Source organism: Geospiza fortis, unplaced genomic scaffold (assembly GCF_000277835.1).
Source record: "Geospiza fortis unplaced genomic scaffold, GeoFor_1.0 scaffold599, whole genome shotgun sequence".
Classification (NCBI taxonomy): Eukaryota; Metazoa; Chordata; class Aves; order Passeriformes; family Thraupidae; genus Geospiza; species Geospiza fortis.
In genome coordinates this window covers 56,709-67,224 of record NW_005054605.1, presented here as the reverse complement: position 1 = coordinate 67,224, position 10,516 = coordinate 56,709, and the positions used below count along the sequence as shown (strand labels likewise).

Sequence of the window (10,516 nt, the reverse complement as noted above, 5' to 3'; positions counted from 1 at the left end):
CTCAGGAATGCAGGTCCGAACGTGGTGTTTGACACCATCCAGGTTGAAGACTGAGACCATGCAGGCACCATCCGTCTCACACGTGGAGTTGGCTTGTTTGCAGTCAGAGCACAGACATGTCAAAGCTGAAATCAAAACAAGATCAACTCCTTAAAACCCACAGAGAGCAAAAGCTTGAAGGAGAGGAAACCTTCTTTAAATTCTCCATTTCAAGAGCCGCTCTCAAGCTCTGGAAGAACCGGCTCTGCAAACAGCACAAGTCATACTCAGTATTCCAGACCTGCAAGAATCCAATTTCAGCATGAAACAGACTGTGGAGGCAGAGGAGCCTTTCCAGGAGCTGCTTGTCCAGGCAGCCCTTTGCCAGCCCCTGTTGCAATCACCACCAGCCATGACCCAAGTCATGCCTGCAAACCAGGCGAGATCCGACTGAGATCCTCTCCCAGCCCAACCTCAGGTCAGACTCAACCCAAACCCAACAATTCCTGCAACTGACTCAACCCAAACCCAACAATTCCTGCAACTGACTGGCCTGATTGCACCTGGGCTGACTGTCCAGGCTCCCTGGAGCTCCTTAATCTGGGCTGGCAAGGGACCACCAGCCATGACCCAAGTCATGCCTGCAAACCGGGAGAGATCCGGGCGAGATCCAACCGAGATCCTCTCGCAGCCCAACCCTGGGTCAGACTCAACCCAAAACTCAACAATTCCTGCAACTGACTGACCTGATTGCACCTGGGCTGAGTGTCCAGGCTCCCTGGAGCTCCTTAATCTGGGCTGGCCAGGCATGACCACCAGCCATGACCCAAGTCATGCCCGCAAACTGGGTGAGATCCGACTGAGATCCAACTGAGATCCTCTCCCAGACCTACCTTGGGTCAGACTCAACACAAAACCCAACAATTCCTGCAACTGACTGACCTGATTGCACCTGGGCTGAGTGTCCAGGCTCCCTGGAGCTCCTTAATCTGGGCTGGCCAGGCATGCCCACCAGCCATGACCCAAGTCATGCCCGCAAACTAGGTGAGATCCGACTGAGATCCAACTGAGATCCTCTCCCAGACCTACCTTGGGTCAGACTCAACACAAACCCCAACAATTCCTGCAACTGACTGACCTGATTGCACCTGGGCTGAGTGTCCAGGCTCCCTGGAGCTCCTTAATCTGGGCTGGCCAGGCATGCCCACCAGCCATGACCCAAGTCATGCTTGCAAATCGGGCGAGATCTGACCGAGATCCTCTCCCAGTCCAACCTCGGGTCAGACTCAACACAAACCCAACAATTCCTCCAACTGACTGACCTGATTGCACCTGGGCTGAGTGTCCAGGCTCCCTGCTGGCCAGGGATGACCACCTCAGCTCGGGGAGACAGGGAGCAGCTGGCAGAGGCCAAAGCAAACCCAATCCCAAGTGACTGCACGAGCCAAGCGTGCACGCCCAGCTAGATCAGCCACTTATTTAATAACTGCTTTCCTGATCTGAGACACTACCTTAGGTCAAATAAATTCCTGGCTTTTTGCCTGCTCTCCACAAAGATTATTTGGATAAAGAGAAGGAGAAACTCCGAGGCAGATTCCCACATTTTTCCACCTCCCAGCTGCCACTGTACTTTTCTCAAGCTGCCTGAAAAACTGTAAGCAAATCCTCAGGCCTTGCCATCCTTGGGAACAAAGAGGAATCCAACAATGTCAAGAAGAAGAAGGGTGGGGCTTGTTTAGCAGCACGCTGGGTTTTCAGCAGCTTTCATCAGCTCTCCCAGCCTTCCCAGAGGGAATCCAAAACATGTCCTTACCCGCTGCAGAAATGGGCTTTCAGGTAGGGAGGGTGTGAAGAAGGCTTTTAAAAGATACAAGTGCCCACAGTTAACTCTGTCCAAGCTGATCTAAAATCCTCTCAGTGCAAAGTCACGCACAAAATCACCCTCAACACTTGTGTGTGGGGCCATGTTACCCTAAGCTTAATGAAAAACAAGCTGGTCCTGATTTACTCAGGGTTCCTTTAGGAGGAAGGCACCCATTAGCCCTTATCCCAGAGACCTGGGTAAATCAATCAGGCTAATTGCATTACTATTCACTTAATTCTCTCTGGACTCTGCTCCTCCTTTTCCAGCTGCTGCTGTGAGCTGTTTCAGACGGGCTCAATGTGGGTGCTGGTTAGTTTGGAATCAACAGATTCAAAACTGCAGTGAAAAGCCAGTGATGAGAGCCAAGGGAAGGGCTGGAGCTGTGTCAGGAGGGGTTTAGGATGGGTACAGGGAAAGGTTCTTCCCCCAAGGGTGCTGGGCACTGCCCAGGCTCTCCAGGGCATGGCCCTGAGGCTGCCAGGAGTGTTTGGACATTGCTCTCCAAAAGGCTGGATTTTGGGATGTCTCCACAAGACCAGGAATTGGACTGGATGATCCTGGTGGGCCCTTTCCAACTGAGGATATTTCATGATTCTGTAGCTCTGTGATCAAAAGCTGAAGAGCTGTGGAGTGAGACACCTTCAAAAAGCATCATAAGCAAAGGGAACTTCCTACCAGGTGCTCAGCACAGGCCAGAGAAAAAGGACAGAAAACGGACAGGACAGACTGATCTGTGTTGAGAAGGGTGGAGAACATCCACAGATTCTGAAGATTTTGAGAGGAAATGTTGTAATGAAGGGGAAAAAAACCTCCATTAACATGCACTTCAAACAGCTCCAAGATCAGGGTTTTCCCATGGTCAGCAGAGTGCAGAAAAGACAATTCTGAAAAATACATACACTTGGGGGAACAAAGGTTGGTGATAAAGGAGATTTTATGAAAATCTGAGATGGCAAAGAGCACCCAGGGCACATTCCTGCCTTCATGTCTACTTAAAAGGAAATGGTCTTTTCAAGCATCTCCCTTATTACTTATCAAAAGCTCGAGGTACAAATTAAAAACATTTAACCCACACATTTCACTGTGTAGGTTCTTTTCAGTTTGATTTAGATACAACAAAACTGAACTTTGTTCCTGTTAGACTCATTTTTGAGGTCTCAATTCCAAGATTTAGGCTGTGGCAGTTTTGCTTCCAGAAGCTACAAAGCAAACAAAACACTTCAGTGCACTAATAAAACTGGTTTTGTAAACTTCTGAGTGAATTATCTGGCCTGAAACTGAGCATGCCTTTGAGAGGGAAAGCAGAGAAGCAGGTCGTGTCTGCTCAGTCTCATTTGCAGGATTAAAAAACAACAACAACAAAAAAAATCAGTTTACCTGCAAGGTATGATACCAGAGCCCCAGCTTGGAGACAGAGGGAGATCCTTATCTGCTCTGTGCAGAAAGCCAAAATTTCCTGCTAAAGGAGGGGGATGCCCCACGGCTCCATCTCACCCTGAGACAACTTCACCCCCCTCTGAGACAACTGCTCTTTTTCAACTTTAATTCTGATGCTTGCACCTCAAAAATCCCCACGGTCAGAGAGCAGCTAGAACAAAGAGAATGGAGCCTTCAGCACACACTGTCCTTCTCTCCACCTCTCAGCAGAGACCCCTGAGGGGCTTTCCAGGTATTGTTGGGCAGAACCTTCAAGCTGCAGGCAGGAACTCTCCAATTTTCTGTGTGTGCCAGGGAGGAAAGGCCTGTCTGCAGCGGGGCTCACTGGGAAGCTCCTGGCAAAGAGGAGAATTACAGAGCGACTCATGCGGGTCCAGCAACTCCAGTTTGCTTCAGCAGAAAGGCAAATTCTTCTATCAGAAACTTATCAGAAGCCAGGAAAAAACAAACTGTTGTTTGCCCTTGGGTGGGGGACAGAAGGTGGGCAGGGAAGCAGAGCCCCTGCTGGTATCTCCTGGGTGCCCTGAGAGCAGCCAGGGCAAAGCAGGAGACAGGAGTGGATAAAAGGATTTTTCATGCCAACAGCATTCTTTTTTCCTTGGGGAAGAAAAGCTCCTATTGAGCCAAACATATAATCTACTTAATAAAAAACCCGCCTGGGCTGAAGGAAATAGATGGGGTGAAGGGAAACAAAGAGCAGTTCCCAGAGCCAGGGTGGTGCATTCCCCCCTTGCTCAGGCTGCGTGGAAGGAGCTGGAGCTGGAGCTGAGCCCGCTCGATCTGCTCCCCACCCCGACACCCAGAGCCCAGCCCAGCCCTTCAGAGACACTGCCTGAACAAGCCCAAGGTTCAGCTGCAGATCCTGTGCATGAAAAGCTTTGTTCTCACTGGAGGGATGCAGCAGGTTGGAGCAAACCTTGCTGTGATTCCATCCGAGGCTGGGCCTCACTGCTCTTCCCCAAAACCTGAGAGACCACTCAGCACTGACTATAAACCCCCAAAAAATTTATTTCTTGGCAGTGCTGAGTGACCTCTCCTCAATCCTTGACTAGCCCAGCCCAGGGTTTGATTCCTTCAAGCCCAAGAGCTGCTTCTGCTCCCCGTGAGCTTCCTGGGTTATAGCTCTGAAAGGATCCTGGGCACAGAGGTATCCATATCCCCCTGCACCAACCAGAAAAGGGGAAAAAAAACAAGGGCTGGCTCTCTCGCTCCAAACCCCCCCATTAAAACAACCTGTATTCCCAAAATGGATCTAAACAAACATGAAAAGCTTTGTTCTCACTGGAGGGATGCAGCAGGTTGGAGCAAACCTTGCTGTGATTCGATCCAAGGCTGGGCCTCACTGCTGTTCACCAAAACCTGAGAGGTCACTCAGCACTGACTATAACCAAAAAAAATATCATTTATTGGCAGTGTTGAGTGACCTCTCCTCAATCCTCAACTAGCCCAGCCCAGGGTTTGACTCTTTCTGCTCCCCATGAGGTTCCTGGGTTACAGCTCCAGCTCTGAAAGGATCCTGTGTACAGAGGTATCCATATCCCCCTGCACCAACCACAGAAAAGAGGAAAAAACAAGGATTGGCTCTCTCCCTCCAAACTCCCCCATTAAAACAACCTGTATTCCCAAAATGGATCCAAACAAACATGAAAAGCTTTGTTCTCACTGGAGGGATGGAGCAAACCTTGCTGTGATTCGATCCAAGGCTGGGCCTCACTGCTCTTCCCCAAAACCTGAGAGGTCACTCAGCACTGACTATAACCAAAAATATTATTTACTGGCAGTGCTGAGTGACCTCTCCTCAATCCTCCACTAGCCCAGCCCAGGGTTTGACTCCTTCTGCTCCCCACAAGGTTCCCAGGTTATAACCCCAGCTCTGAAAGGATCCTGGGCACAGAGGTATCCGTATCCCCCTACACCAACCAGAAAATGGCAAAAACCAAGGGCTGGCTCTCTCCCTCCATTAAAAGCACTGTATTCCCAAAATGGATCCAAACAAACAGGTGGGGGGCTGTAGATTTGAGCTCTGTGCTCCAGGGAGATTCAAACACAGAGCTCTGACAGGCAAGGAACATTTCTCCTCCTTTCCCAGCAACTCTCCCAGCTCATTTTGCACGTATTTATTCTCACACGGAGTTGCATGTGTCAAGATGTCTCTGCAGCTAGACAGGGGAAAGTTTCACAGCAGAATCTCCTCCAATGGTGTTAACCACCTTTTGGAATACATTTTCCAGCATTTCCCAAAGCTGTGCCTAAGAAAGATGCCATTTTCTCAGGGCTGAACTCTACCTGATCAATATGGATGAGGATAATTAACCTGAAGATGATCATTGGTAAAAATGCCAATAACCACCCACGTATTTACCAGATAAACAGATTTTTTTGCAGGGATTGTAGCTGCTGTTCTTTTTCAACAGTTTGAATTGAGGCTGGAAGAATGATTCCCCTGATTTTGAGGGAACAGGAGCTGCAGTTGATTTTGTCTTTGTGCAGCACCAAACTTAATGAGCCCCACTCTGGGAGCACCAGTTTCATTCTGCAGCAGAATAATGTCAGCAACAGAAATGGGGAACAATTGGCTTTGTAGCTCTGCAGCTTCTTTGGATGCTTTAATGAAGAGGGACGTGTGTAAACATGCTTGGAAGAAAGAAATACCTGTCAGTGTCTGGCTCTGTGCTGTGCCAAAATAAAGAGCAACCTGTATCACACAGGGTTAGGAATTCATGTCCATTCACTCGTGGTGAGGGAGCTCAGGTGTGTCCAGGAGTCCCTGTGTGCTCCTTGTTCAGATGGATAAAAGAACAGAGCTCCAAGGAAAAAAAAACCAGCTCCCTTTTCCCAGAGGCAATGATGAGGGGACACAGCTATGTGATGAAGGATTTAAAGAATTAAGATTTACTTTCCATTATATTATCATGGAATATCATTATTCCATTATATTATCATGGAATATTATTATTCCATTATATGATCATGGAATATCATTATTCCATTATATGATCATGGAATATTATTATTCCATTATATGATCATGGAATATTATTATTCCATTATATTATCATGGAATCCTGGAATGGCTTGGGTTGGAAGGGACCTTAAAGCTCATTTTGTTTCACCCCACTGCCATGGGCAGGGACATCTTCCACTATCTCAGGTGGCTCCAAGCCCCCTCCAACCTGGCCTTGGACACTTGCACAGAAGGGGCAGCCCCAGCTTCTCTGGGCATCCTGTGCCAGGGCTCACCACCCTCACAGGGAAGAATTTCTTCCCAAAATCCCCCCTAACCCTGCCCTTTGGCAGTGGGAAGCCATTCCCTCTTGTCCTGGAGCTCCTTGGAAAGATTCTCCCCCCTTTTTTCTTGCAGACTCCATTCAAATACTGCAAGGCCACAATCAGGTCACCCCAAAGCTTCTGTTCTCCAGGCTGGACAATCCCAATTTCCCCAGATCAGGTCAGCCCACAGCTTCTGTTCTCCAGGCTGGACAATCCCAATTTCCCCATCCTTTTCTCACAGGAGAGGTGCTCCATCCCTCTGATCACCTTGATGGCCCTTCATGCTCATTTACCCTGACTGTTGTGCTGCTTGGTGTCCCCAGTGGGGATCTCTCCACCCTTGCTGGGATAAATGCAAGTCCAAAGTGACTCCCCAGGTGTCCCCTTCAATTCCCTGCACCCACTGCCCCCAAAATCCAATGTTAGGCCAGCTCTGGATGCTGTCACTGCCCATTTTCCTCACTAAGGAGCTGGAGAAATGAGCCCTTCCATAGCTACAGCACCACCACCTTAAGCACCTTCCCTACATCTCACTCCCCTTCCAATTTCTCCTCCTGTTTTGGATCAAAACATTTCTCTTTTTTTACTTCTTGCTGGTGGCTTATGTTATCTACTGACCCATTGCTGCTACAGTTAAAATTAGCTGCAAAGCACTATGAAAAACAAAGCACTTTAAAGCAAGTCATCCAGAAACTCAGCATTATCCTGGGATATTTCAAGTTGGAAGTAAGAGTCTCAACTTCTTTGAGCTGGCTGCAATCCCCTGGCACAGGCTGGACCTGACGTGAAGGCAGCAGGGCTGAGTAGAAAACACACGAAATGGAAACAAAAGGAAAAAAAAAAAAAAGGAGGCAGGAAGAGTGTGGCTTTAAAGTGCAGAACTTTCCCTGCATCTACTCCAGGAACACAAAAGAGCTTCTGAACGAATTGTAAATAAGGAATTGACAGGAGTCTCATCATTAAGAGGTTAATTAGAAGAAGCCTTGATGTTTCTGCTGTTGTTCTTCCACCCAGAACACAGACACACGGCTCCCCATTCCCTCTCTGGGCTCTGGTCTGACACCTATTTTGTGTTTTAACTTGTCAGGAAACCAGTTTAGGAGCCAAGAGACCACACACACACTGGGGCTGGGGAAGAACACCCTGCACACCTGATGCCCAGGTTTATCAACAAGACTTCAGACCCATCCTGGCTTCTCTCAGGCTTTTCCGGAGTGGAAATTGTTTAACATGTGGCCAACATCCCCACATCCAGCAATCCACACTTCCAAGAAGGCCACAAAAAGCAGCAAGACTTTATCAAGAGGGTTTCAAGTGCAGGGAAAGCTCTTTTTTTCCTTGAAAAATAAATAAATTTTTTCTGAAAATAAAGAAATAAACAGTGGTGCACAAGAGAAGCACAGGGCAGCTGAGAACCAAGGGTTTAAATAAGGAGTTGCCACCCAGAATTTCATCTCTATAAAACAGAGAAGCAATTCCTGCCTGCTCTGCTCAGGGCAGGACACATTCCCCCTGTCACCACCCAGTGAACTTTGCTTGCTGCTAAGAGAACTGACGTTTGACTCGGGCTCCTTTCGCAACAGCCATTTCCGGAGCATCCACTGCTGGCAGGGAATCCGGGGGAAAGAAAAAATAAAAAACAACCCAAGCTGTCTGGCCAAGGAGCTGGACGAGTTCAAGAATGCTTGTTGGACACTGTTTTTAATTTCCAGTTAGAGAAAGGCTTTCTTGGAAAGTTGTAACGTATAACTTACGGACCACGCAGAGTTCGCCTGATTTAACTGGGTAAATATTTGAAGCAGGTGGTGTTAATAATAAAATCTGCTGCCCCAAAATTATTCCCCCAGGGTGGGTTTTTGATTTATTTCAAGCAAAGCCGACCTGCAACACCCCTTTGCAAAGGAGACATGATTATTTTGCTTTTTTTTTTTTTTTTAAAGAAGGGGCCAGGGGAGTGTTGTGTGCACAGGAGCAGAGGTTCCTGGCTCCCCAGCACTGCAGAAATTCAGATGTTTTCCCAAAATAAGTAGCTGTTAAATCTCTGCTATGAGGCACAATAGCGAGGGCAGCCCCAGCATACCAAACGTGCATCGTGGCTGCTGGAGCACAGAACAATTCCCAGGGTGATCCCTGCCATTCTGCACCTCATTCCATGAGTGCAGCTCCCTCCAGCCCGGGCTGAGCTCACACCTTGCACTGAATAAAAGCGGAAACAATAATCACTCATAGAGCCCAAAATCAAAGGCACCGAGAGTCGCCAAGTTTCCAGGGGATTTGTACAGTCAATTGGTCCTTTCCTGTTTATTAATTATGATTTTTTTTTAATAAACAGCAGTTTTTAGCTAAGTGAAAGTCTGAGAACAGCCGTGCCACGAGTCTCATCTGATCCTGCCCTGCCACTTATCACAGAGGAGCTGAAACACCCTTGTAAGGCTGGGGTTCCACCAAAACACAGCTACTCTCCTCCCAAAAGCCCATTTCTATCCCCAAATTCCCAGAACTCCCAGGTAAACCCTCACCTGCTGCCCAGGTGAGGTTTGAAGCCATTTTCTGTGCTCTAACAAGCCCAGATCTGCACACACACACACAGAGTTATTACCCTCTGACCATCAGGTGGGAATGCAGAGCACAAACGGTGAGAGGCTGGGGAGGAGAAAAATATTCCACAGTGGAACCTGTCAGGACAGGTACCTGAGTTACACAACAGTGATCACCCCGATGGCCACAGAGCTGGACTGCTCTGGGAAGCCCTGAGCACCAGAGGCAGTGGCCACCAGCCTGTCCTCTGTCCCCAGGAGATGTTTTCCTCTGGGAAAGTCTTTCCTCTACTTCACCCCAAATCAATTTCCTTCCTAAAACTGGAGCTGAGATCCTCTGCTTGCCCCAAACCTGCTCCTCCCAAACCCAGAGCTGAGACCTCTCACTCTTCCCCCACGAGCAGCAGAAGCAGGGAAAGGAAAAGGATCAACACGGAACAAACAACCAACACAAAGAGTTCTTCCTCCCTCACCTCCCTCCAAACAAATATTTACAGTTGCTCAAGTCCAGAAGCTCGGGGTATGGAAAGGTTTCCTTAAAAGCCCAAACTGCAGATTGCAGAGGGCTGGATGGTACAGACACACCTCTGGGCACGGGGGGCTGCCCAGTTCACCCTGACGTGAGCCATAGGATAATGGGAGGAGACCACAAACTCCAGAAATTCCACGACAACACGGTGGCACTTCCCACCTTGGGCTGATCCACACCTCTGTGACGAGCCCAGAAAACACCTCTGAGACCCCCAAGCCCATCCTCTGTGAAACCCATAAATGCCAATTTTCATCGGTATCTCCCAAAACCAGGCTGACAGCTCCCAGATCTCCTCCCAAGGTGAGCACAGGCATCTTCAGAGCATCCCTTGGCACTGCAGGACCCCCCAGCACTGGGAGCCACCCCCAGCCCCAATTGCTGCTGCCTCTCCCCAACAAATCCCCATCCCACAGAGCCCCAAACCAGCTCTGGTTCACACAAACCACGCACCCCTGTGAGTCCCCCAAACATCCAACACATGCCCTTGATGCCTTCAGAGTCCCCCCTGATTTCAGAACCCCTAACCCCATAGATCCCACCCCAAATCCTTCCCTTCACCCCGAAACACCCACACCTATCCACATCCCCCAAACACCCAACACATGTCCTTGATGCCATCAGAGTCCCTCCTGAATCCAGAACCCCTAACCCCATAGATCCCACCCCCAAATCCTTCCCTTCACCCCAAAACACCCACACCCATCCACGCCCCCCAAACACCCAACACACATCCTCGATGCCTTCAGAGTCCCCCCTTCTTCCAGACCCCCTAACCCCATAAATCCCACCCCCAAATCCTTCTTTTCGCCCTGAAACACCCACACCCATCCACGCCCCAAACCCCTCCGGGGCCTCCTCGCAGCCTTGGGGGCACCTCCAGGCCCCTCCAACCCTCTC

At 49.1% G+C, this 10,516-nt stretch overlaps 2 protein-coding genes across 2 annotated transcripts in view; both read right to left on the bottom strand.

Moving 5' to 3' along the window:
- The window catches only part of ACVR1B (activin A receptor type 1B), a 9,412-nt gene extending 9,352 nt beyond the window's left edge, over nt 1–60 (bottom strand). Inside the window, 1 exon segment of the mRNA XM_031064550.1 lies at nt 2–60. Coding sequence (XP_030920410.1) covers nt 2–60 — 59 coding nt within the window.
- An 8,674-nt stretch (nt 61–8,734) lies between these two features.
- Nucleotides 8,735–10,516, bottom strand: part of ACVRL1 (activin A receptor like type 1) — a 27,972-nt gene continuing 26,190 nt past the window's right edge. The window contains exon 10 of the mRNA XM_031064557.1: nt 8,735–8,746. Coding sequence (XP_030920417.1) covers nt 8,735–8,746 — 12 coding nt within the window. The remainder of the gene's footprint in view (nt 8,747–10,516) is intronic.